The 27,970-nt window shown below is 39.5% G+C and overlaps 2 protein-coding genes across 4 annotated transcripts in view; one reads left to right on the forward strand and one right to left on the reverse strand.

The window, feature by feature from the left end:
• acanb (aggrecan b) overlaps window positions 1-18,465 on the forward strand; it is a 49,047-nt gene extending 30,582 nt beyond the window's left edge. For all 3 annotated transcript variants that reach the window (XM_085282898.1, XM_085282896.1, XM_085282897.1), the window contains exons 3-18: window positions 5,771-6,154; window positions 6,313-6,487; window positions 7,141-7,268; window positions 7,397-7,690; window positions 8,484-8,681; window positions 8,820-8,994; window positions 9,207-9,334; window positions 9,465-9,758; window positions 10,310-10,411; window positions 10,594-10,698; window positions 11,095-12,345; window positions 12,619-12,777; window positions 13,463-13,545; window positions 13,735-13,879; window positions 14,713-14,895; window positions 16,309-18,465. In XM_085282898.1, the coding sequence (XP_085139024.1) occupies window positions 5,771-6,154; window positions 6,313-6,487; window positions 7,141-7,268; window positions 7,397-7,690; window positions 8,484-8,681; window positions 8,820-8,994; window positions 9,207-9,334; window positions 9,465-9,758; window positions 10,310-10,411; window positions 10,594-10,698; window positions 11,095-12,345; window positions 12,619-12,777; window positions 13,463-13,545; window positions 13,735-13,879; window positions 14,713-14,895; window positions 16,309-16,397 (3,893 nt within the window). In that variant the 3' untranslated portion in view covers window positions 16,398-18,465. The remainder of the gene's footprint in view (window positions 1-5,770; window positions 6,155-6,312; window positions 6,488-7,140; window positions 7,269-7,396; window positions 7,691-8,483; window positions 8,682-8,819; window positions 8,995-9,206; window positions 9,335-9,464; window positions 9,759-10,309; window positions 10,412-10,593; window positions 10,699-11,094; window positions 12,346-12,618; window positions 12,778-13,462; window positions 13,546-13,734; window positions 13,880-14,712; window positions 14,896-16,308) is intronic.
• A 3,015-nt stretch (window positions 18,466-21,480) lies between these two features.
• hapln3 (hyaluronan and proteoglycan link protein 3) lies at window positions 21,481-26,741 on the reverse strand. Its single transcript, XM_085282899.1, has 5 exons — window positions 26,618-26,741; window positions 25,914-26,088; window positions 24,926-25,324; window positions 23,223-23,525; window positions 21,481-23,133 (listed from the first exon to the last, which is right to left on the reverse strand). Exons 2-5 carry the CDS (start codon window positions 26,065-26,067, stop codon window positions 22,817-22,819), a joined length of 1,173 nt encoding a protein of 390 aa, XP_085139025.1. The 5' UTR covers window positions 26,068-26,088; window positions 26,618-26,741; the 3' UTR covers window positions 21,481-22,816.
• Between the last annotated feature and the right edge of the window lie 1,229 nt (window positions 26,742-27,970).

Consider the following 27,970-nt stretch of genomic DNA (forward strand, 5'->3'; position numbering starts at 1 on the left):
CACATATCACCTTTGCAGCACAACCATAACATTCCAATGACACTACAGGTTAACATAATGAGCAAGGAGGAAGGTACAGAGACCTTCAGTTTTGTTTTAGATTCCTGATACCTTTACCTATTTGTGATGACACTTCACCCCCTTTCCCCACTGGTCCTTAATAAGCAGTATCATTATTACGCTCTCGTAGAGCTGGGCGATATGAGATTTTTTCATATCATGTTAAGAGATTTTCTACATTATACATTATAACCAAATCTCTATAATACAATATAATCAAGTGTGCCTTATATTTTGTGTGTTCATATATTTTCACATAACCAAGCTTATTGTTAAAGAGAACATAATGCATTCCTTACCTCAGTGTGTGATGTCAGATAAGCATGATATACTTCTGCATTGTTATTTTCAGTGTATGTGTGCAAGGTCAGATAAGCTGAGATAATGCCTGACCTCTCCCTTTTCAGTTAAAAGAGGAAGTACTGTGTAACTTACTTTCACTATAAATAAAGCAAGCAAGCCTGCACTCGGTGTGTGTGTCTTCTCAGAGGCATTCACCCGTGCGCACGTCTTCTAATACTTTCTGAGTCGGTCTGCAGTTGTCTCATTTCTCTTATCTGTGTTTGAACAAATGTCAAACCCCTGACATATCACGATATGTTTTTTTCATTTCAGTCGATAACGATATCTATCACGATATAAGCCAAATAACTATATTTGTAAGATTTAAATGTGCCGTTGCTCACAAGTAAAATGTGAAATAATCAGCAGCTTGTTTTTATTTAAATATTTATTTCCCATAATAAGTTCAACAGGGTAGATGTACTTAAGGAACATGAGACTTTTTCAGATAAATAAAGGCAAATATTGCAAACTACACAAAAGGCAGCCGCTAAAGCGTTTAAGTTTCAAAATAGAACAAACGAAACAGACTAAATTGTCAATTCCACTTAGAAACAAAATATTAATTCTAAAAATAAATCTTAGTTTGTTTTACAGAAGAACAGACAAAACTGACTAACTTTTGTCAATATCAAATAAACTGAGAACTAAAAGGAAATTCTCAATCTCTCCTTGTTGTATAGCTGAGCTTTTCAAACAGTTTTAACAGTTACTTTAGTCTGACAAAAGCCGAATGACGAATTAGCGCTTCCAGTCAGAGACTGAGGCTACGTCCACACGTACACGGGTATTTTTGAAAACAGAGATTTTCCGTTTTCGTTTTAAAAAATAATCCCGTCCACTATGGAACGCCAGGACTGCCATAATGAATTAATTAAATACACCATTAAATAATTAATTAAATGTGGCAATAATTAATTAAAATTGGAATTAATTAATTAAATAAATAATTATGATATATGTAATTAATTAATTATTGACACATTTAATTAATTATTTATGTATTTCACGTTTTAATTAATTATTGACACATTTAATTAATTAATTATTGACATATTTAATTAATTATTTATGTATTTCACGTTTTAATTAATTATTGACACATTTAATTAATTAATTATTGACACATTTAATTAATTATTTAATGATATATTTATTTATTTCATTTTAGCAGTCCTGACGCCTGGCTCTCATCATGAAATAATTTTATCTGTCAGCCTCACCCATCAAACTCAGGGGGCGGGGTTAACGCTGATCGAGTCAAAACCATTGCTTTGGCCTGGTGGCCATTGTTTCTAGCACACAACAACCGGCATGTGGAAGCTAACAGAACTGAGCTTTGAAAAACCCTGTTTGTGTGTCACCAAATACCGTTTTAATATTTTTTTAGCCGAGAATGTAGTGGTTTAATCTTCATGTGTCTGGTCGGTTTGTCAAGATACAGCCTCTTTGCAAAAGTGTTTCGATGATTTCGGAGATGTCTGCCCAGTCTCACGACAAAGCGTGGGATAGACCCGCTCGCCTCGCAAGCAATCCCACCGACAAAGCGCAGGCCCCGGTACACAGCTGTAGTAACCCCCGCTGACTTCTTTTACTGAGGTTATATTTATCGGTGTTTTATTTCCTGATGTTCTTATGTGTCCTACGTGTTTCAGTCGCCAATTCTGAATTATAACTAACATTAAAAACATGTTTAAGGAGGAGAGAGAGCAAATAAATCTGTTTAACATCTGATCTTTGGGTTTTTGTTCAGTAATCAGCGTGACCTGTGTATAAACACATAAAAGAGATAACGTTGGTGTTTCCGTCATGTAGTAACTGCTGGCTTTAACTGTACAAAGGTTGTTCGACACTATGAAACACATACAGACTTCATGATGTTCGGCTAATATTTTTATTGTGAATATTAATCATGCTGACCTCGCTCTGTACACCACGCAGCGAGGTCAGCATATCCACGATATCCTCAGCTCCATGAGTTAACACAAAGTTTCCCAGCTGACTATCTAACTTCCAACTATTCCAGAGACGTGAAAATATACAGCATAAAGAAAAGTGTAAGAGACTCAGCAGCAGATTAGAATAACAGTTTGTGGCGTGAATAAGACACGGCGGGACCACGGAGCAACGTTCAGAGTCATCTTTATTTACATCTCACCACACCACAACACCCCCAAACCCCTCAGTCCCCGTGTTTTTTAACTAGGCGGGCGTGATTAAGGATGCCGTGCAGGTGCGTCCGCCCTCCCTGCACGGCACCGCAGACCACGCCCCACCACACAGTTATACATTTAATAAATCACCAAATGAATCCAAGAAACGAGCAAACCTGTTCCGACAATTTGAGTTTGTATTCCCTCAGCTGCAGACTCGCTGCTGTTTAAATGTTTGAAAAGGAAGATTAGATATAAACAAACGTCAAACATAGACTCAGTCTGCCTTCACATTTGATATGAGGCCAGCACGTATAGTGGCCTCAGCAGGCTATTACTGAAATACACGTGCTATATCATAAACTATGATATAAATAGGGAGGTCCTATTAACATGTTTAGTTTTAAAGGACACCTTCCTGCCTTTAGTCTCATTCATGAGCAGTATTCGTTTTCTTCTAACATCCAGAAGTCTGCACAATGTGTTTCATAGTTTGTAACAAGCCTTTGACAGGTAAACATAACATGACCGAAAAAGCAAAAAAAAAAAAAAGAAAAAAAAAAAAAAGAGAGAGAGAGAGAGAGAGCGAGAGTGTTGACATAAGAAGAGAAAATGCTCTCAATTATGGAGACAGGCAAATGGTTCATTTATGTTTGATGTGTGTTTATTCCTCCCTAAATATCGTCGGTGAAGTTTGCCATGCACGTCAGATTTTCCTGCGCATTTTTATACGTCTGCCAACAGAGAGAGAAAAAAAATCACATTCTAACAGACAGCTGGTGCTTAGAATACAGTTGAATAACTATTAAAAAACAGATGATATTTAGATGATAGTTCAGTCTAACACATGTGCCAGTGAACCATTAAACGTCTGTGAAACTATGCAGTTATGAAACGTAACTTTAACCTCAGCCAAACCGATTTGCTCAGTTGTAAATAAAACAGCGAAGTAAACGTGACCCGACAGACAGAACCTGAGTGAATGAAGTCCAGCGTTTAACCACTGAGAGCTAAAACTCAGCTGAGGTTTGAAAGCTGTGTGCTGGTGATTGGACATCAACCGCTGATAAAGCTGGCTCGCCTATAAAGTGCTCTGTAAGGAAACGAGCTCCAGCAGCTCTGCGCTCGGGGAAAATACTATATTTACTTATCTTGTGCAGAAAAATGCGCTGACATTGCGTTATATCGAGCACCGGCTGCCCAGTTAAACTGTGACTATCACCAGGTAACTAGGCGTGTTTCTTGAATTAGCAGCAGGTGTTAAACAGCTGACAGATGAGGAGGAGGATGCATGCAGGTAAACTGAGGGTCTGCTGAGCTGATCGCTGGTTTCGTGAGAAAAATGTCAGCTCGTTCTTTATGTTACAGAAGCACAGAGACACAAGACCAGGCGGAAAGAGACGATCGTTCGGTGAAAATGAGAATCTGCGAATGCAACATGTGGAACACGGAGAGTGGAATATGTAAACAAACCGGTTAATGTACCCCCTCGGTGCGCTCTGCATGCTAACTGTTAGCAGAGCTAGTGAAATCTCTGAAAACATCTGAGCACTTTTGCAAACATGTTCTATGTTGACAACCTGACCAGACATACGGCGCGACATTCGCGGCTAAAACACTGTTAAAAGTGTAGCTGGTGACAGAAAAACGGGGTATTTTAAAACTACACCACCACCATTGCTGCCTGTGATTTGATCTGCATTCTGGGATAACTGGCTGCCCCAAGTCTACACAAGCAATCGATTATCTAGGATCGACCTGTTTTGACTTACTTTGCACGGCAACCAATCAAATGTTAGAGAAGCTGCATGGGCAGCGTTAACCCCGCCCCCTGAGTTTGATGGGTGAGGCTGACAGATAAAATTATTTCATGATGAGAGCCAGGAACCAAGACTGCCAAAATGAAATAAATAAATATATCATTAAATAATTAATTAAATGTGTCAATAATTAATTAAATGTGTCAATAATTAATTAAAATGTGAAATACATAAATAATTAATTAAATGTGTCAATAATTAATTAATTGTGTCAATAATTAATTAAAATGGAAATTACATAAATAATTAATTAAATGTGTCAATAATTAATTAATTACATGTGTCATAACTATTTATTTAATTAATTAATTCCAATTTTAATTAATTATTGACACATTTAATTAATTATTTAATGGTGTATTTAATTAATTCATTATGGCAGTCCTGGCGTTCCAAAGTCCACACATAAAGGCAGAAATGAAGGAAAACGCTGCTATGAACATGCCAAAGCAGCAGGTGGCGCTAGATTCCTAACCGTGCAGAAATGTTGGCCAATCAGAAGTCTAGAAGCCTCGGTGGGAAAAAGTAAACAAAGCTGGGGCATAGAAGCAGAACAGAGTCGTATGTGTGGAGGGACAGTAACTGTGTGTATATGTAAGCATTTAAACACTGCAGAGAGTAGAATTAACAGTAACAGTATTGTAGAAATTCATTTCACCGAAACAATAACGTGGCGCACAGTGTGACGCATGCACCAGTATTTCCAGACTTGTTTTCGGCACATTTACAGTGCACGCTACTCTGTTTTTTGTCAGACTTGAAATAGCCGAAATACCTTCACACTACGGAACTTCTTTGGCTCTTCCGTTCGACAATCTCTCCGGCATTGAAACCATCATCTGTTTTCTCTTAAGGTCACGCTCGGTTGATTTTTCTAGTCGGCACACCCATTTCCTCCATTAGGCGCTGGCTCCATTACCCGCTGGCTGCTTCCCAAACAAACACACGTGCGGCTTGGCACTTGTGCTGTACGTAACAAGTCACGCGACGTGACGCTGCGGCTGTGATTGGTTCGGCTCTGCGCTACTTAATTTGGATTGGCTGACCTTTTTTTTTTTTTTAAGAGGACAAGAGCAGCGAGGTCTATCGCGATAGCTTAATTTCTCTATCGAGTAAAAGTTATATCGCGATACATATCGTTATCGTTCTATCGCCCAGCTCTACGCTCTCGTGAGGTTTCAACCTTGTCAGTGCCACAAATTGGTTAATATTGATTCGTGGTCTGTGTTGTCTTATGTTTTGAAATGTCTCTTGTTGCTTCATCTGTCTTACTATTTCACACTTTGCATGAAATTTAACAGATGTTTATTGTGGTCCCAGATTTTTTGACCTGACTGCATCTCTGCACAGTATATTAAATTGCACCTCGAACAATTGTGCCTATCTTTATCCCAGATGTTGAAAGCACATTACATGTCAGCATCCCTGTGGAGATGCCTCTTCGTCCTCTCCTGGGGGGAAAGGTGGAGGTGCCATGTTACTTCTTGGATAAGAGCCTCAATGACACTGGAGCCCTGACCGTCGCTACACTCTCCCACCGCATTAAATGGACCTACATCACCAAGGACAAAGTCGACACCATCTTAGTGGCATCGCAGGGCAAAGTTGAGGTCAAGCAAGATTATTTGGACAGAGCGATGTTGGCTAACTATCCGCTGTTTCCCACTGATGCCACCCTGGAAATGACAGAGCTTAGGTCCAAAGATTCTGGCATCTACCGCTGTGAGGTGACACATGGCATCGAGCACAACTACGATACTGTGGAAATGCAAGTTCAGGGTACGATACGAAACCACTAACAGCTTTGTTCACTTTAAAAGGGTGTAAAGCAGTAACCAATCATTGTTTGTGCCTGTTTCACTCAAAGTGAAAGTTGCCAACAATACACTTTGTTTTTATCTGAGAACTGCCCTCTGCTAACTTTATGTGTCTCATAGGTATTGTGTTCCACTACCGTGCCATCTCCACGCGTTACACCTTGACATTTGAGAAGGCCAAGGCAGCCTGTATCCAGAACAGTGCCACCATTGCTACCCTAGCCCAACTGCAGGCTGCATATGATGATGGATTCCACCAGTGTGATGCTGGATGGCTTTCTGATCAGACGGTCAGGTAGTGTTTACCCTTTTTAACCATCAAATGTTGAAAATACTTATCACAGTTGCAGAAGATTGAAGAATAGCCAAGCACTCAATGCAGAGAGAGTACAAGAGTACAAATAGAGCAGGTCCATGATAAGATTCTGTCTCTGTACCTGTCCAAAATTATAAATCCTGATTCACTTTGATGTTAGAAAAGTCCAGTAAGAGGTTTAATGCTTTTATCCTTAACAGCTTCAGAAGAAGTCATGTTGAACCATTGCCTAAGATTTCAATGTGCAAATAAGGCAATGAAATCGAGAAAAGTATTTTGTATGTGGAGGTAAAATTCCATAGCAGTCATCATAAATGTTCAAATATTGGACTTTAACATTTTTATCCAAATCAGAGATGATAAAGCAGAACATGTTGTAAGATTTGCTGCTTTGAGGTGGAATTAGCCTCAGGCAGCTCTATAGTTCAACAACACAGGTTTTGGCATGAATGACTACGGTCAATTTAGAATCACCAGTTTACCTACCACAAATGTCTTTTAGTTTAAAACTGAAAGCAGGAAATATGTGGATGGATAGTTAAATTTAAAAAGTGTCTACTTTGCTGGGGACAAAACCACTTAGAATATTTACCTGCAATACGTTTCTCAGTTATTTCTTTTCTTTCCTCAAGGTACCCCATCCATCATCCACGAGAACCCTGCTACGGAGACAAGAGAGAACTTCCTGGTGTCAGGACCTATGGGGTGAGAGACGTCAACGAGACCTATGACGTGTATTGTTTTGCTGAAAAGATGCCAGGTAGGCTAAGCAAACAAGGGCAAGTTTTCAAAGCTCCCCATGATTCACAGAAAACCTCATAGCATAAATAACTGCATCCGTTCACATCACTGTGCTTTCCTCTCTTCTTCTACCCTCCTTGCTTCCAGGCAGAGTCTTCTACTCTATGTCTGTAGAGAAGTTTAGCTTTTACGAGGCAAAAGATCAGTGTGCTAAACTTGGTGCCAGACTTGCCACCACAGGAGAGCTTTACCTCGCCTGGAAGAATGGTATGGACGTGTGTAATGCTGGCTGGCTGGCAGACAGGAGTGTACGATACCCTATCAACATCGCCAGGCCTCAGTGCGGAGGGGGCCTCCTGGGAGTGAGAACCGTCTACCTGTTCCCCAACCAGACTGGGTACCCCTATCCAGACGATCGCCATGATGCCATTTGCTTCCAAGGCAAGTACTCTAGGAACTCTAGTACCCTACGCTGGTATCATGTTCTTTTCATTGAATGGTGTCTGTGGTCTGCTCCAAGCATATCAACCTGTACTGTGGCCAAACAACCCTACGTCTGATTCAAATCTCTAGAGCCCATAATTCCAAGAGGCCTGGTCATGGATGATTTTTGTTTTTTTTGTTTTTTTTCTTTAGCTGTTGAGTTATTTTTGGAATTCAATAACTTTGCCTCTAAAACAGGTCACATTTGTATTATCGCTGTCAGTAGATGTGAAAGTCAAAGGCACATCCCATTATTATATTTTGGGTACTTGGAGACAGACCTTTCCATCAAGTGGTATGCTCTTGGGTTGAACTTGCAGAGGTGGCCAATCAAGCTACTTTTATATTGGTTTCCTTAGAGTTATGGTGTTTAAATCTATTCACTAACAGCAAAGAGACCCTAATACCTAGGTTTGAAACAGGTTTCACATCTCTTGCTTTAGGTTGTGATCACTAGCACTTAAAATGGCACTGCTCATTCTAATTTTGTCAAAATTTTATGTTTAAATACTTCTATAATAGCTCCTTTATGTTTTAGACACAGTTCCAAATACAGAGCACTGCTTGCTTATTTAAATGCAAATTATGAGAACATCAGTATTTCCCTGCCCTTATTCTTTTACTTGACTATATTGCTCTTATAAATTTAATAAATATGTGAGGTGTTTTTCTAACTGGATGTGTAAATGTCTAGATGTGCTGACTACTAAGGCTATAATAATTTGTCAGTAATGCAATTTTATTTCCTTAGCCGATGAAGACAAAGATGCCGTGCCTGGGCAGACCACTCCATTCCCATACATTGTTACCGTGGCGCCTCCTGCTCAGGTGCCGGGCATCATCCCTTCATCTGAAAAAGAAGAGTCCAAAACTGGGGAAGTAGTTACTCTGCCTCCACTACCTATACCTCCAAGTATGACAGATGTAGATGCCCCTATGGCTCCGACTGGTACGCACTTACACGTTATAATCAATAACAGAATCCTCTGGAACATTTTTCCCTACATTTTAATAGGAAATTTCAGAGGACTACAATACAAGTACAAAAAAGTGAGGTTGCCACTGTAATCCTGTAATCTTGTCCCAGGTGTGGTGTTCCACTATCGACCCATTACCGGTCGGTATACTCTAACGTTTTTGAAGGCTCAGCAGGCTTGCCAGAACATTGGGGCAGTCATTGCCAGTCCTCAGCAGCTGCAGGCAGCCTTTGAGAAAGGTCTACATCAATGTGACGCCGGCTGGTTAAGCGACCAAACTGTCCGGTGAGACATGTAGCATAGATATATATCAAAATATACATTATCTTTGTCATACAGTACAGTGAGTTTTAGTTTGAAATGTTTTACTTTGAACTCTGGATTGCAGCCCTCATAGTGACATCAAAAGAAATAAAAAAATATTTCATATCATAATTTTTATTGTACAGCAAACCATGTCCTTATTAAACTGCACTTACACTCTCTTTCTTCCTCAGGTATCCAATTGTGTCACCCAGAGAAAACTGTGCTGGTAACCTTCTAGACCTCAAAGGAGTCAGATCCTATGGCCTGAGACCAGCCACTGAACTCTATGATGTATACTGCTATGTTGAACGTTTGACAGGTGAGGAGCTTTAATCACTCTGAGGACATCAAACTTCCACTTCTGTGTCCTCTACAACACTCTAAACAAAACTGTAACATCTTTCTAACAGACTGTTTAACCACTTCTGCCTGTTTGTACTTTCTGTTAGGTGTGGTCTTCTTCACCACTGACTATGGCAGATTCACTTATGAGGAGGCTGTGCATCACTGTGAGAAACTTAACGCCACCCTGGCCACTCCTGGGGAGCTCTATGCTGCCTGGAATCAAGGACTTGACCAGTGCAGTCCCGGCTGGTTAATGGACCGCAGTGTCCGCTTCCCTATCACAACCCCCAGGTCTCACTGTGGAGGCAACCAGGTGGGAGTCCACACCATCTACACCTACCCCAACCAGACAGGCTTCCCCAGTGAGGACTTGCAATATGATGCCTACTGTTTTAGAGGTAGGAATGGGTTAAGTGTGGATTCATTTATGTGCAAAAAAAAAGCATTAATTTCATTATTTTCGTAAATAAACCATTGATTTTATATATTTCAGTTGCATTTTTTCTCAGAATGATTGCTTCATGTTTATTGAGGGTGAAGAATCTTTTTTATTGCATGGAAAGACAGATTTCACTGAGGCTCGTTTGAATAGAAAGATGCATTGTTAATCAGATGTTGAGTTGGCAATAAACCCTGAACATTGCCACTGTGAATCTTGACGTGTGCTATTATACACTGGGAAGTTATTTAAAAGTAAGAGATACATGGTTTGAATCAATTAAGGTAGGGATCAGTTGTTGATGGATACCTTAAAGATTGGAAAAGTAAAACATAATTGATAAAGAGGTAAACACGTGAAACAATATAGATGTGATCTTGTTGTATAGTCTGCAATGTTGATATTTGATGTTTTACATTTTTATTATAATGATACTGATACAACGTTTTATCTGCATGTTTTAACCATCCCAGAAAACTTCATCTGCTCACTGCAATTTGTTTCTTTCAGCTGAAGTTCCCGTTGTTTATGTTAACAATGAAACCAGTGTAAATTTGACCACAGTGACTGAGGATGTTATCAACAAGACAATAGCTATCACTGATAGCACTGGTAAGACACATGCATGCAAATAGCACTTTAAAATCCCTGCTCTTTTCTTGGCTTATTATTACAGTTGTAATGTTTGGTAAACAAAACAAAAACTCACAAAAATAAATGTAATATGGCCTTGCTTTCTACTGTGAATGCAGGTAAAAATTTCTGATTTTAAACCTTATTTTGTTTGCTTTTAGTTGCAACTACTGTAGACTACAATGAAACTGAAACCAGTACAAACATTACTGATATTGACTTTGTCAATGAGACCATCATCACACCTCAAAAAGTTATTCCTACAGGTAAGACAGCCATAAACAACTTTGTCAATCAATTAAATCAACTGACTTAATGTTTAATTCTACCTATTAATGTCTTGTGTCAAAATTTTGATGTAATAATTTAATACCAGGACTCACTTTTAAAGTCGTGAAGAGTTTGAGATACTTATTTGAGTTTTTTAAATACAAACAATTAATATATTAGGGTTTTTTTTCTTGAATGTCACATATATGTGTTACTAAATTGTCTAGTAATCACTTCTAAAGCCATTAGAGTATAAGCCTTATATAAAATATTTCTTATTAGAAAGTAATACAATAGGTTTTGTCAAACTAAACACAACAGGTAACTTTTCTCACTAAGCTATAATAAACTAATTCTTGGATTCTTGTCTGGATTCTTACGATTCCCCACAGTCAAAACCATTCCGGTACCAGTTGATTTTTCGGGCTCTGGTTCAGCTGAACATTCAGCCAATGGAGATTTCTCTGGAGAGTCTGGCACCTCCACCTCCAGCGGTGATGGATCTGGGTCAGATGTGGAAGTCAAGTTTAGCGGAGACAGTGATGTCTTCTCTGGAGACCAGTCTACCTCTGGAGAACAACAGGAGGCAGAAAGGGGAAGTGTTGACATCTTCACATCTGGAGAACCTGGTAGTGCATCTGGAGATCTGGGTAGTGCATCTGGATATCTGGGTAGTGCATCTGGATATCTGGGTAGTGCGTCTGGAGATCTTGGTAGTGCATCTGGAGATCTTGGTAGTGCATCTGGATATCTGGGTAGTGCATCTGGAGATCTTGGAAGTGCATCTGGAGATCTTGGAAGTGCATCTGGAGATCTTGGAAGTGCCTCTGGAGATCCTGGTAGTCCATCTGGAGATCCTGGAAGTGCATCTGGAGATCTTGGTAGTGCATCTGGAGAAACTGGCACGGTATCTGGATCTGGGGAGGGGTTTGACAAAGAATACTCTGGTTTTATTACATCTGGATCAGATTTTCCCAGTGGAAGTGGGGACACCAGTGGCAGCAGCGGAAACTCCATAATAATCATGTTAGATGGAAAGATGGTGGAAGTTTTACAAACCCAGCAAAAGGCCACCGAGCAGGAACTAGGCCGAGCAGGATTTGATATCTTGGAATCAAGTGCATCTGGGTCAGGAGGTATGTCTGCATCAGGTTCCCAAGAGTTTTCAGGTCGCATTGACTTGACGGTCCTACCATCTCTGGAGAAAGAGTTGTCTGGATATCCCATTGGATCAGGGTTTCACAGTGGCTTTTCCAGTGGTTTTCCATCTGGTTTTTCTGGCAGTGGCTCTGCCTCTGGACACTCTTTGCAGCATCACGATGATGTTATCTACTTAACAGATGATGAAATGGTAGAAATGACTCTACCAACACTGGCACAACATCCTGAGCAGGGCAGGGGTGTGGTGGAGATAAGTGGGCAAGGAAGTGGTTCAGGGAACAGAATTTTAGATCAAATCTTGCAGCCATCAGGAAGTGGCACCACTCTGAATTTGGAGGAACTGCAGATTTATTCAGCTTATGATCAATCGGGACATGAGGAAAAAGTCCAGGAGGGGAGCACACCCTACATCAGCCCAACCACGGTACCATCTGTGTCTTTAGTCACTCCTGCTGTTGTGGAGGAGCCAGAAGTGAAGAAAGGTATGTTCTTTTTGTCTGTTGACATAGCCAACATTTTGGGAAAGAACCTTATTTATCAAGCAAAGTGACTGCATAATCACTCATGTTAAAATGAATGCCTATTGTTCCTCGCTATAAACTTATGTAGACACCAGTGATCCAAACCCATGGAGCTTAGGATCTGAGTCACTGAACAACAGCACGCAAAACTGAAAAAGTTGAAGAAGCCAGATATCTTTAGTGAGACGTATATTTGTTTATTTGTTTTTAAGATTTTTGTCCAAATGTGTGTAGCTGTGCAGGACTGTCCCGATGACTGGGTGAAGTTTATGGGCAGCTGTTACCGGCACTTTACAGGGAGAGACACTTGGGCTGAAGCTGAGAAACACTGTCAGGAACTCAATGCCCACCTGGTCAGCATCAGCTCCCAGGAGGAGCAGCAGTTTCTCATCTGTAAGTAACTGTTGGAAAGATGAGTGACCAGCCTTCGACATTATACAGGGTGGGCCATTTATATGGATACACCGTAATAACATGGGAATGGTTGGTGATATTAAAGTCCTGTTTGTGGCACATTAGTATATGTGAGGGCGCAAACTCCTCAAGATGGGTGGTGACCATGGTGGCCATTTAGAAGGCGGCCATCTTGGATACAACTTTTGTTTTTTCAATAGGAAGAGGGCCATGTGACACATCAAACTTATTGGTAATGTCACAAGAAAAACAATGGTGTGCTTGGTTTCAACGTAACTTTATTCTTTCATGACTTATTTACTTATTTGCAATCACCTGAACGATTGTCATTATTGATTAATTCTGCTGTCTACCAGAAAATCCTGAAATCAAGTCAAGTTAATTTATTTGCATAGCACATTGAAGTATAGTAGAACAAAGTGCTGCAGAGCAAGTAAGAAGTAAAGAAACAGTACAAATAATTTAATTTGTGCCCTGATGCTCAAGTGCATTTGTGATATAAATATCAAGTATCCAAATACGTTTTCACAGGACTGTATTTGCTGTGAGCCAAAAGTGGTAAACCACTGCATCACGTCACATCAAAGGGCTATCGACATAAAACATGGGAAGGTTAAGTCATATTTGTTTGAAAGGCTAAATTGACGTTGTCACTTCCCAACAGCTAACGGTGAGGAATACCAGTGGATTGGACTCAGTGACAAAGATATGCAGAATGTGTTCCACTGGACAGACGGGAGTCCCCTGGTGAGTTTGGTTAGAGATTCAGTTGTGTACTCAGGAAGCCATAGCACCTTCTGGACAAACCTGATCTTTCTCAATCATATATTTTTTTTTTATGAATTTTATGAAGATTTTGTATAGTTAGAGAATTCTTACTTTTTACTTAATTTTAAAGTTTTGTATTGGCAAAATATTGTTCTGTAATCCTTTTAGACCTTTGAGAACTGGAGGCCCAACCAACCAGATAACTACTTTGACTCTGGAGAAGATTGTGTGGTTATGATCTGGCATGAGGGTGGACAGTGGAATGACGTGCCCTGCAACTACTACCTTCCCTTCACCTGCAAGACTGGACCCGGTCAGTTTACTTGATTAAACATCTCGATTACTAAAACGTTTAGCTTTCTGTTTTTAGAGGTAATGTCAGTGAGGTAGCTTTATTTCGGCCAATCATAGCACAGAAATCATAACTGAAAAACATTGCAAGCACAAAACTCTTGATGGGGATGGGAATTGATAAGTATTTAGTGAATCTGATTCCATTATTGATATAACTTTTTCTTAAAAATAATGCAGGAGTCCAAGGAGAAAGCAATTCCTCATACGTTTCTCCGTAAAATGACCCGAAACACACTGTCTCACAATTACCATTTAACAATATAAAGCTGAGGCTATGGTCCAACACACCAGCACAAATCTCTACTCCAATGAGGACACACACACAATCTTTTTCTTAGCATTTAGATACAAACACAAAACTGACACAACAAAGCGAATATGAAAAGCTGAAGTTGTGTTAGCAGCATAATGCAGTTGTTTCTGTCCTGAAAGCAGTCTCCACTTTACCATCTCACTCTTGTCATTTTGTGCAATAAAAATAAAAGTATCCACGTTGGAGACTGCACCACTACCTCAGGCACACAAAATCAAATGAGCTGACTGCAAGTGCAAGTGGACTCAATAAGCGGGATCTGTAGGCAGGCACGCAAGCGATTCCAAGGAATTAGACTACTGGGAACCAATTGTGTATACAAGAACTGTTCTCGATTGTCATCCGTAATCAGTCATGTTAGCCATGTTTTAGAGTGAACCAGGAGCCTCGATTACACTATGATAACACCAGACTTTATTTTAAATTGTCAGCTCATTGAAATATTGTTTTTGTTTTCATTGTTTATTTATCTCTGTCAGTCATGTGTGGCCCTCCCCCTGAGGTGGAACATGCCCAGCCGATGGGCAACATCACGCCACGCAGCCCTGTCAACTCTATAGTCCGCTACCAGTGTGACGCAGGCTACAAACAGCGCCACCTGCCTGTCATACGCTGTATGGATGACGGACAATGGACAGAGCCGCAAGTGGAATGTACAGAAGGTGATTTATCATTCGTTTCTAACTTGAACCTAAAAGAGTTGGGCCTTACAGTCACAAAAAGAAAAACAAACCTGGCAGACTAACATAAAAAAGACAAAGGCCTAAACATCATAAAACAATGCATTATAATAAAATTAAAATTAGTTTTTTGTAAGACCCCTGATTGAAGACACTTGAACAAGGAACCTTTACAGTTCTCTGGATCTGGCTGAGTTTGTAGTTGTGTGTTAAATAGTTATGGCACCGTTTCAGGAAGCTGCTCTGGCTATGGCAGCAAAGTGATAATGGAAGTGATGCAGCTCTTAAGGATAGGCCAGAGTCACTTGTTTTTCTTGAAACATATAATTATACAAAATAATTAAAAGACCACAAAAAAAATGTTTGAAGTCTAAATAAAAAGCAAGCGATGGCAAGTTTAGTTAGAAAATTGCAATCCCAGACTATGGGTGCATCAGACTAACACACATGCCTGCTAGTTAGTTACTGTATCCAGTAATAAAATACTTAATTTTGACAACTTTCAATACTTAAATTGTACAGCTACACAGAAAAACATATTATTAGTTAGTTATGTGTAACTATAATTCCCCAACAGTGCAATCACTGTGGAAAGACCAAGGTCAGTTACTACAATTGGAATTTGTGCCGTGACAGCCCTTACACTAAACAAAGTTTAAAAGTGTGAGTTGCTAATTAGCTGCAGTCACCAAAATCGCTTTTGTATCAGGGTGTTAGCAAGTTTATTTTTGGATTAATGGTTGCATTTGAACATGTGGATTTATGGGAAGTGACTGTTTTTTAAAGCCGGCTTCAAAATCTAATATGCATCTGTGCCAAGATATTAATTAATCTCTTGCATGAAGCATAGCCTGAAATCTGTATTTTAAATCTTTATGCAGTACTTTCTAAATGTAGACAATACACACCACCCTTGTAAGAATCATAGTTTGTAAGTTACAGGGCTGATTGTCCATTTCAACCAAAAAAAAAACACTAAACTGACCTTGAAAACCTTGTTGGACGTAAGACAAATTTTAACATATTGTTAACATGACCCCACTCTACACCCCTACCAACAAATTCATTCAAAACTTTTTGAGCTATCATGTTTACAGATGCATGGAATGAGATATGGAATCAAACTGAATTAAACCTCTAGCTCTGGGTGTTCCTAGTGTTTTAACTAGGAATGCAAAACCAAGGCAAACAGAGAATGTATATCTCGAGTGAGGCAGGAGTAATGTTTTGTGCACAAAAAGTGTACCTCCAGTAACACTGACACTCTACCATTACACCGATAAAGATTTTCTGAAATGCATTCCTTAACCACACCACTGACTGCACGATAATTCTTAAAGTCTTCTGGCAGCTCACATTTATATGATGAGCATGTGTACCTTTTCTTCTGCTCAGCTGGTGCCAGCCATAACAGGCTAAACAAAAGATCCCTCAGGAGAAGAAGTAAAGGAGTGAGCACCCCGTGGGAGCAGAAACTGCCCTGAGCAGCACTGAAAGGACATACAACAGAGAGCCACAAAGGACCCCTCGTGTAAAGAAGCATGGACACCAATGCAAATGCCTGACCAAAAAGATAACATGCCCTCCCCTACCATGGATATCCACCAACTGAAGCACATTTAGACTGATAGTGTAACTAACTGATGTTTTGGGTCTTTAACAGTCACTCGTCAACTTCTTAAGGCACTTTTCTTTGTATTTATAACATTTAATTTATAGCTATTATCCGGTATTTTAAAAAAAAATCTTAACGCAAAATATTTTCTGCAATGTGCTGCCAGCACTGCAGACAAGGTCAGTCAGATGAAACTGTCCGTCAGTCAAGAGAGGCTGAAGAGTAACATGTGAAGTCCAAAACAGCCCAGTACATGTGGTTGACTCTCTGAAGTCAGATTCATTGCTAGTATAGGGTAAGTGTTTTCCAAGATCTGTGTTTCTTTCCTTTTTCTTTCTTTTTTTGTCTTTGGATCTAAAGACCGAATCTGAGTGATTCTGAGAACTGAAACAAACCTTTTTTTTTCTTTCAATCTACATATACCAGCAGAGTGATGATTAAATCATCTGGTTGTGACAGCTGTTCAGAATGCAGTAAAGTCATTTCATCTGAATTGAGGAGGCTTTGAAAATTAGAATTTTTTTTTCTTAAATATAAGTAAAGTCTTGGCAACACATTGGTACAAAAGAACTCAATTCTTTAATCCTGTAGACCTGTGGTTCTCAAACCGGAAAACACCTTCTTTAGAAGCCAACAAAGGTTCCACCCCCCCCCCCCCCCCCAAAAAAAGTCAGGATTATCACACCAGCTAACTCTTGTCTCATTTTTTCCACACTAATATTTTTTAAAAACATTTTAAAATCAAAACAAACAAACAAAAACAATAAACAATAAAAAAAAACATTCTTTCATTTTAGTTTAAATTCAGTTTGACTATAGTTTGTCATCCATCCAGTGCTGCCATAATTTGAAATCATCTTTCAAGCCTTAAATGATTTTGTCACAACCTCCTCAGTGCTAACACATCACCACAGCTTCAGATATACTGAAATGAATGTGCTGTTGTATTTGGTAACGAGAAAGTTCATGATTGAAGTGCAACAATCCTGGACTGAAACAGCAGGCACTCATGCACTTTGGAAGTTTTTGCTCATTTCTTTGCTTATCATTTGAATCCAGTGCGCCTTAAATTTAAAAAAAAAAAGAAAAAAAAAGTCACCTCAACAACAGTGTGACCTGCCATCTGCTGGTGGAAAAGATGCTCTCATTGTCTTTAAAGTTGGGTAGATTTCTTAAAGGCAGTCCTTAACTTCTGTTGTGTTTTTTTAAAATATATTTCTTACTGTAAATATTCTCAGCAGAATTCTCTGAACAGCAGGATCTGTCATAACTTACAACGCGCACGCAGTTTAATTGTTTTGATTTATTCATCATCTACTTTTTTGTCAGGTTGTTAGTTAGTTAACTGGAAAGTTACACATATGCATCACCAAACACATGGGCGTTTGACAGCCACCAGTACAGAGGAAGAAACAGGCTGGGTTTTTTTTCTTTGGTTTGTTTATTTTGTGGAGGTTTCTGGCTGTGTGTCAAGTAACAGGGTATTATCGACAGACATTCTTAAAAAGAATAAATTAGAAGCAGCAGAAATTAGGAAAAATAATGACATGTAGGGTTCGTTTTGGGGTGGATGAAACGATTCTGAAATGTTGACCATGACCTGTGAAGGTCAAGATTTGCTTCACCTCTGAGACATTGCAGTTATTTTAGTGCATATGTGACCTTTTACAGACCAGCTCACAAACACTGAAACCTCTTAGTCGCTCATGGACAGGCATACAAAAGTAGATCATGGAACTCACAAAGCAAACGCTTACACATTTTTAGTTTTTTTTTAATAACATTCAATTATATGAATGAAATCCATTGATGCTCCCTCTGTACTGCAGTACTGTACATAATATGTGCAAAGCTCAACCTGAAGAGTGAGTCTGTTTCAGTGTTTGTGAACTACTGGTTCTTCCAACAACTAAAATATCTTAAGAAATAAAGCAAAATGATCACATAGATGTAAATTCTGCTGTAACTGTTCAGATCCCAACTTCTGATGTGAACATACAGTATACCGTAATGTGCTGTACTGAATAAAACTTGGAATCATCTGTCTCCTGGAATTTTTGTCCTATTCTTAACGATTCAAGAGTCATCAACATTTTCTGTTTGAAAATTTTTTTTTTTCTTTTGGTCGTTTTTATGGAAGCATCTTTCCCTTAAGCGGTCGAATTTGAGGTAAAGTCTCTGGAGCCAGAGGCACAACCTGGCATACAGTTTGTTTTTACCTTCCTGTGGAAATACACTGTGAAAAAAAGCACACGATAAATAGCTCCTTCATCGGCCACTACAGCAGCTACCTTCATCACTGTAGTCACAGCAAACAGATCTGCTCTGTGTATTTCTACCAGGCAGTGTAGCTGTGTGTATATTTCAGGCATGTATACACATCCGTGTGGTGAGTCTGCCTTCGTGGTTACACGACACATATGTGTGCAGTGATCTGAGGTGTATGTTCCAACCTGTGCAGGCATGAAATCTGTATGTGTCCACTCAGGTAAATAGGATGTGTTTCTAAAATCCAGTGGCAGCATAGTCACTAGAACGTCTGTTCCCACCCACATGCAGGAGGGCGTAGCGACATGTTTGACTCCACTCATCTAAAAGCACATAGTGCCCAGACAGAGTGGCGCATGTTAGCTTTACATAAGGTGCCTGTTTTGTACGGCTCAGGAACCTATTTCAACTCTCCCGTTTGAAGAGTAAAGTGAAACTGAATCAGTACCTAGTGAGCAGACTTCTTAGTGGTTGTTTGCAATCTACAACAAACAGGAAATTCAATGAACAAATCATAGAAGGTGTTTCAGAGTTGCAAATCACACAATATTAAAGGATATCCAAAATATTGAAACATAACTAAGAACCACTCATTGCCTTTCACACTTTCCGTATTTTTTGATAGATAGACATATATATATACACACACATATATATACACACATATATATATATATACAGCAGCTGGATAGCGTAGTGGTTAGACTACACGCCTTTGGAACAGAGGATCACAAGTTCGATTCCTGCCTATCGAAGCAAGCCTACCGCAGACATGAGCGACACAGATAAATATGAAGGCATGCCGGCTCGGATGTCGCCCGGATCAACAAGGTCCGCATCAGGTGTTGAGGAACCAGGACACCCTGACGAAAAGTGGGCTACTGGAACAAGAAGGCATCGATGGGCGTTGTTGGAATGCTACTACGCAAGTAACCCCGCCGGAAGGGGCTACATGAATAGGATGAGGGACCTATGGATTCTTCGATACCCAACATTCACAATGACGGCAAAAAAGGGCTCAGAGAAGAGCTCGAGAGGATGTGGAGGGTGAAGGTAACGGTGGTCCCCGTGGTAATCGGGGACCACCCCCGATATATATATATATATATATATATATATATACACATATATATGAAATGGGGGAAATGATTACTTGGTCCCCTGCTGAATTTGTAAGATTGCGTCATTGATTTGCTCAATTACAATGAAAAAAATTTAATCAGATTTTTATGGTAGTTACAATTTAATAAAGAAAGATAAAATACTTACTCAAAAATCCAGAAAAAAAATGTGTTACATAAAAGTTAATACATTTATTCACATGTCACTGAGTGAAATAAGTATTTGAACCTTACAATCCAGACAGAGTTCAGTCTCCCACCTATTGGCTGTGTCTCACATCACAATAAATAAATCATCAAGTATAGATAAAGCACAACTGTCCACAGAAAAATGCTGAGTATGATCCAAAGAACACCATCCCCTCAGTCAAGCACAGAGGTGGAAACATTATCCTTTGTGGCTGTTTTTCTGCTAATAGTACAGGACGACTTCATCACATTCAGGAGCCAAAGTTGGGACCACATACTGTAAAATCTTGGCCGAGAACCTCCTTCCTTCAGAGGTCTAAAGATGGATGCGTCTTCCAGCATGAAAATGAACCAAAACATACTGCCAACAAAGAAGTGGTTAAAGAAGGACAAGTTAAGGTCATGGAGTGGCATAGTCACCAGACACTCGGCCTCAATCTTACAGAAAATCTATGATACGTATGCAAACCTGGTGAACACCTATAAAAAACGTCTTCCTACTTCCAGCAGTTGCCATCAAGGGTTTCTGCACCAAGTACTAAGTCGAGTTTTCCATTGGGGATCAAATACCTTTTTCTCTTAATGACATGCAAATAAATTTATAACTTTTATATATTTTGTGTTTTTTCTTGATTGTCTATCTCTCTCTCTTAAAATGAAACTACCATAAAAATGAGAGAATGTTCATTTCTTTAGAAGTGAGCAAACTTATTTCCCCTTCTGTATATTCCTTTACAGCACTAGATGCTCATAATAAATAAAGCCAAAGTTTCAAATGATGATATGAGTATGTGTAAAGGTAATCTGTGAGTCAAAGACCTATGAGCTGCTTCACACTATCCTATATGTTCAGCTTCTGACACTCTTTTTCTATTTTGTATACCCCTGCGTGAATCAACACCGCATCACGGTGGAGGGTTTTGTGCAAGATTTCATGAGCTATGGCCAACTTGCCCCTGATACGGTCTCCCATGTCTCCCTGGCGGTGGGGCCAAACAAAGAGTGGTTCAGCAAATCCGGGTGAGTGGAACAAATCAAGGGTCCAGTGTACCCTGCCTGAGCATGGTTACTGAGGTCCTACCATCAGGGGAAGTGGTATTCTACATACACCGTTGACAGTGGAGATGGGACACTCCTGACTTCGACCGAGAATATAGTTAGGAAGAACACCTTTAGGAGATCCTCAGTACCATGCCTTCTTTACTGTAAGCATAGTCTGGGGAGGAAGTGGAAAAATCACCCATCACTGGTGTTGAAGTCGCTGATGTAGTTAAACAATTGAAAATGTTAACGTAGGTTTTTTAACAGCAGGATTTAAAGGAATTTGTTTAAGTAACACCACCCACATAAAAAAAAATGTTACTCAAATGAAAGTGTATTCACAGCAGTATTTTTATTAGTTTGTAGAAAGTAGTACAAATGCACAGACATAATGAAAACAAAAAAGGTATGTTTGTATGTAAATATTCTTTGACAATGAACATAAATAGGGTAGTGTAATACCGAGAACCAGAACTTCCTCCTCCAACAGAGAACACAATTCTTAATCAGCCTTTAAAAATAAAAAGAAACACATTATATTTGTATAAAATGTTCAAATGTAAGACAGAAAACTGCGGACCAGCTGGAAAGATCTTAGAGGGAAATAAAATCTACTCCCTTAACCATTAAGATGCTCCACAAAAGCCTGTGGTTGTGGTATAAAGCTATTACAACTGATTATTTTTTTAATCTTTGTATTGTTTTGGTTAAAGGGTCAGTGCAAACTTCTGAATTATATGGTTGAGAAATATAAACGAAAGCTATGATTGGACACCAGTGAAATACTTTGGATGGGAAGAGGACTTTTCTGAGTCTGTACACCTTCCCTGAGCTTGAAATGAGTCATCAAATGAATCAGTATTAGTGGTGGATCAATGTCAAAAACCTTCAACCAAATTTCAAAATAGCTGCAGAAAGTTTAAAGTTAAATTAGCAGAGATGGAAACTGACAGCACAAATCATTTAATTGCAGGAATAAACAATGGCCTTGTGCATTTTACTGCAAGATTTTGCTGTGATTGAGACATGTTGCACTTAGCGGCAAACAGTATATGAACATTTGCTTGTCTGGGTACTTTCATGTTGTTTGGTGTCAGGCTGAGTTTATGGTCAAACTTACTCTCTGCAGGTCAAATAAATGGTGCCTCCAACTCTAATGATATATGTACACATCTACTTTTTTGTGCTAGGTATTGCCAAAGTCCCAGTGCTGGGACTTTGGCAATACCTAGCACAATGGGTGAGCCTTGAGACAGTGATGATAACCCCAACTAACACCTCTGAGATAAACTGGAAACCCAGCTGTGACCACAGACATATCAGCATCTGTTGTGTACCAAACAGGAACAACTGTCAAATGGATAGTGACAGGTGTGAAGGAAAAAGAGTGATGGAACAAAGAGTGAATGCTCTTGCAGCAACATAATAACACCCATGATTTTGGATTTACATGTTTAACAATGACATGTCGGCAAGACTGATGTCCACAGTTAGTTTAACAGTTGCTTCATAGTCAATTGTGTCATTGGTCTATTTGAGATGGAGAGAGATAAACCAAATTCCATTACTTTAAAATAGCTCAGAGAGGAATAAACTGGCTAACTGCTAATTTGCATCCAGGCTATATCTAATGCTAACCTCTCAAGCAGAGCTTTAACCTGCTTCACTATTAGTATGGTTTAATTTGTCCCGCGTTAAAACAGAGCATCGACCGATAACAGTAGACACCGAATTTCAGGTACTGAGGGGGGAACCCAAAACTACGCACACCTGGTTGTGATGGACCACAGTTAGCCCGGGCCTTTGTGATAGGATAACGGACACTTCCATCAGCCAACCAGCCTGCATCACAGTGGTCCAATCCCATCAGTTTCCATGCAGCATACAGCTGGCCCACTTTGGCAATCTGACTTCCATCACTGGAACAAGCCTGGATTGCTTCAGTGAAGTTGAGCTTGGTTGTGTTCTCTAAGAAGTAAACTGTCCCTATCCAGAAGAGAATAATCATTGAAGAAACTGTAATGACCTGGAATTTTTAGATGTAAAAAAATGAACTCAAACATGCTCATACTCACCCTTAACAGACGCAGCGAAGCAGAAAGCGTCATATCGGTGAAGGACACGGTCTCGTTGTCCATAGCTCCGTAGACCAGGAGCCAAGTTCTTGCCCCCACAACCATCACGTGGGATTGTGATTGGATACTGCACTGTGCCATCAGCCAACCAGCCAGCATTACACCAGTCTAGCCCCTCCTCCCATGCTGTAAAGAGCTGCTCAAATGTAGCCAAAGTAGCATCCTGATCCTGGCACTCTTTTTGGGCCCTGAAGAAGTTATAATGGTAGCGTCCTTTCTGAGAGTAGTAAGGAAACACCACACCTGTATGTGAAGGAACAATGTATTACAACAGTTTCTCAATGAGTACATTTCTTTTTTAATTTAACATGATCAGAAAACCCCAAAATACAACTCAAATAATGCTCATGTCAAATCTTAAGTATATTCTGAAATGTAGAGTTCAGAAAATCCTCTTTTTTTTCATTTATGACTGGTAAAAAAATAAAGTCAGCATTTTTCATTTTTGTTTTGCAAATTTAAAAAAAAGAAGATTGTTGGATGGAAATAGGTTACATTTTACTCCCATTTATAAAGTGCCATTTCACATGAAAACACCTCCAAGTAGGGTAGTAGTCCCCCACAGCAGTCATCAACAACACAGAGTGGGCATATTTCACCCTGGCCTCAGATGTGGAAGTGCTATTTCTCCCCCCAGCCGCTTCACACACAGCTCAAGCTGGAGCCTATCATTTGATTATGCTAAAAAAAAAAAATCATATCATCTATAAAAAGTAGAACTAAGATCCTGAGACAAGACACCCTCCGCAGCATGACTGTGCCTTGACAATGTGACAAAGGACAGGTCTTGTGGAGTCCAACATGCACACAGCTATACCACAAGTTTCACGGGAAATGTAGGGTCACCAAAATACATTATTATATTCTTAAAATACATCTACAAACAAGAGCACCTTATAGCCTATAAAGCTGCTATGAAAAATAAATCCACTTATTCATTGTCCTTTTACAGTGAATCCTCTCTTAAGCTTTCACTTTGTTTAACAAGTTAACGTTTATCACAAACTTTGTCTGCATAAAAATAACAAAACTGCAAGTCCAATCTGATACTAGATACTAGATGAAACTAGATACTGTTATTGTTAATCTATTTGATGATTTCAAATACTATGATGTCTCTGGTACTCAGGGCTGTTGAAGGCCCTAAAATAATATGCATAATCTGCTATTCTATGGTAATGTGATTAATTAAATATTTGTTTTGCAATATGTACTGTTGGAGATCAAACAGAACTTGATACTGGGCTCAGATTTTAAACCCATTTATTGAAAATTGCTCATTCAGCATATAAGACTTGGGCTTCATTTCACTTATTTTGTACATTTTATATGGTCCTATGGAAATGTTTTCAAATATAAAATCAATTCATAATTTAGGAAACAAATAATAATTTACTTTTTTGCTATTAGAAGTACCATTATTATTTGGAAGCGTAGAGCCTAATCCAGCTATACGGTAGGGTGAAACCATAGAGAGGTCTCCATTCTAACACAGATGATTGATTTGATTGATTTATGATTTTATTGAGTTCAGCTCCCTCTTGCTCTTGGAACCAAAAGTCCACAGCATTTTTTGTGGCCCCCACAATAATTAATCCAACCTGACTCACGTTGAGGCCCAAACTCAAAAACAAAAATCTTACCCCGTAGCTCCAGATCCACCGTCACACTGTCATCCTCCAGGCCATCAATCACTTCACAGCGATATCTTCCTGTGTCGTTGACCTGTAGCTCATTGATTACTAGAGACATGTCCCCTGGCGCTGAGCGTCGCAGGCGCACGCGGCCACGGAAGCTGCCGTAGCTGCGGTGGCGGCTTCCCATGGCAACCATAACCTCAGTCTCCTTGAAGAAGGCATCAGCAGAAACTTGTGGAGTCATGGTGTTGGCAGGCAACCAGGACCATTTGACACGGGTCTTGCGTGGTATAGTCAGTTCAGGCTCATAGTGATAGTGACACGGAAGGGTGACAGTGCTCCCCCTAGTGGCTGACACTGAAGACTGAGGGGATTCCACGTGGAGACGAATCCCATTAAAATAAACTAGAAAAGTCAGAAGAAAGACAACATGTTAAAAGGCCGAATTAAAGCAAACAGAGCCAGTCTAAATGGAAGGTTTTTATCGAAATTTACCACCATCACAGCAAAATAAACTTGTACCTTCCCCCGTTGTCCTCCTGTATGAAGTCTATGAAGGTCAATTGTGCCTTCACCCAAATGGTTTATATTATTAGCCTGTATTTTACAGATAAAAACTATGATAATCAGTGCACAGTCGGCATGCATGTTTACCATTTGCCAAATTATTTTGAGTTTCATAGTAACAATGCAAATCTGATTAGACGATACTCAAGTCTGTAAAGTCTGTTTAGAGTTACAGAAACATGGATGTGTTTACCGAAATGTGGAGAAAAGAAGATAAAAGAATATCCCAAAAACACATGTTACATGTAACACAAACACACATCGCTCACTACTAACAGTATTTGTTTTGTTAGCCCTGGATGACTGCCTGTAAATTCATAAATTACAGCTGCTTTCCCACATCCTAATTAGTTCCGACCAGCTGTGTGTTGATGCATGTACCACAGAATGTGTTAATCATGTCCACACAAACACACGGACAACCTACTCTCTCCGTGTCCATTCCCGTTGCTGATGTCCTGGTAGTGAAAACCATTGGTGTAGCCGAGGATCCTGCCCTGACAGCCCGGCAGCAGCAGGAGATACACGCAGGTGACCAGAAGGGGGCGCGGTAGACTGAGCATGGCTGCAGCAAAGCTCATTCAGCTCCTTCAGCTTAAAAGCTGTCGAAAATACCCAACAGGACTATCACAATTAAGCTGAGCGCCACAGATTAAACGCTCTCGAACGATCTATATGTGTCTGTGCTTGAGAAAGTTACACACTATCGGTTAAAACGCAAGTCAGAATAAATAAATAAGATTTATTAGGAAAGTTTGATTATTCGCGTAGAAAAAAAACTGTCTGCGAAACACTTTCAATGAATTTGTGTAAAAGTACTCTCATTGATCCTTTCACATTTCTTGGCGTCAAATAAAGCAAATGCACAGACTGAAGAGACGGAAGAAACTTTCCCTAACAGCTCGGTCGTTAGACAAATGCCGACAAATCTCTCATCGTATTAGCTTAAACTTTCCTGAGTAACAGAAAACTATAAGCCTTCTTTTATCTTCACGAAAACATTAAAAGGTTTCAGCTCTGAAACCGGCTATGTCACCTTTATAAGTAAAGCCTTCTGTTTTACCACCTGAATAAAAGATAATGTTCATGGGACCAGTTATAAAATACAAAAATAATCCAAATCTCACTCACAGAAAAGCAGTTGTCCGCTGAACGTGTCTTCGCTTCACTTACTCCTCATCCTCTGTCTCTGCTCACCGGACCGTCCTACCAGCCAACCAGTCAGGGGGAGCGCGCGCCAACGTCACGAGCTGAGGCATCTCGAGCAAAGACCTCATCACCGATGAACCAATGAGATCGTCCTGCAATGGAGACACCGCCGCCGCAGCACGTCATAACTTTTTCTACCGACTCTGATGCGTCAACACAAGAGTGCCAAACTAATGCTAGTGCATGCAGCCTAGTTTGCCTTTGCAAGTGAGCCAAACTGCTAAATCCAATGCTCAAAAGCCTTTATTATAAAAGAGAATATCTCTGTGTGTAAGTATAGAGAAACTGTTTTCATATTAAATGGAAAATACATTTGGAAAGTTGGGTCAACTCAAGTGAAGTCATCGATTTTAAAATAAAACACGAATAAACATGTAAAAGCAATCAGAAGACTTCCTGGTTTAAAGCACAGAGAACAAAAACGGGTTTTAAAAAGGTTGGGATGTGATCGTGATTTACTACTGCAAAGGCCTGATCTTCACCATGTTTTAACTTGGACACCGTGAAAACTATGAGCATCTGTTTTGCAGACTTCAGTGATCTAATGGGAGTGTCCAGAGTTAAAAGACCAGGGCGTTGACGGGGTATCAGCCTCGCATGTTGTAATAAATGTGATAATATCCAACATTTTTTGATTGTAATCCCTTCATTGCACCTCTTAACTGCCCAGATTTCCTTTGGGGGTTTCAGTTTAGCTTCCACATAACTCCTTTCCTCCACTTTAAGTTTAATTTCGCCTATTTTATGTGTCCTAAAAGTAACAACTAGGCCACATTAATATTGTTAAAAAGAAATTTAAAAAAACAACCCTAGCTTTCTAAACTGCCTTGGATTAGGAGCAATATTGTAGCCTACTGTTATAATATTTCTTTTTCAACTTAATTACTTTTAAATCAAGCTTCTTGCTTTATTTTTATTTTATTTTGTAGCATTTTATCTGTCTAACCTTAAGTAAACCTGAGTAGTGAAGCAGTTTTGCTTGAGAAAAGTTATCCAGTGAGCAGTTCAAACATTTTGACCATCTCACACAATTTCAATAGTAAAAGGTTGCATTAAACATTCTTATGTTTATGATGCCACATGGAATAAGATCCTAAACAGTAAATATGACTGCAGCACACACGTAGTGTACTACATCTTGCATACAGATGGAGCCTGCTATTTGACAAAAAATTTATAGGGGTCAGTTCAGTCCAGTCAACCTCTTTAAGACCTCACAAAAATGTGCTCAAATCCAACCAGACAAACCCAAAATTTAAAATAAAACCAAAACCT

Source organism: Mchenga conophoros, linkage group LG7, assembly GCF_057382185.1.
Source record: "Mchenga conophoros isolate Kocher_MC1m ecotype Shallow Benthic linkage group LG7, M_conophoros_male_GT1.1, whole genome shotgun sequence".
Lineage (NCBI taxonomy): Eukaryota > Metazoa > Chordata > Actinopteri > Cichliformes > Cichlidae > Mchenga > Mchenga conophoros.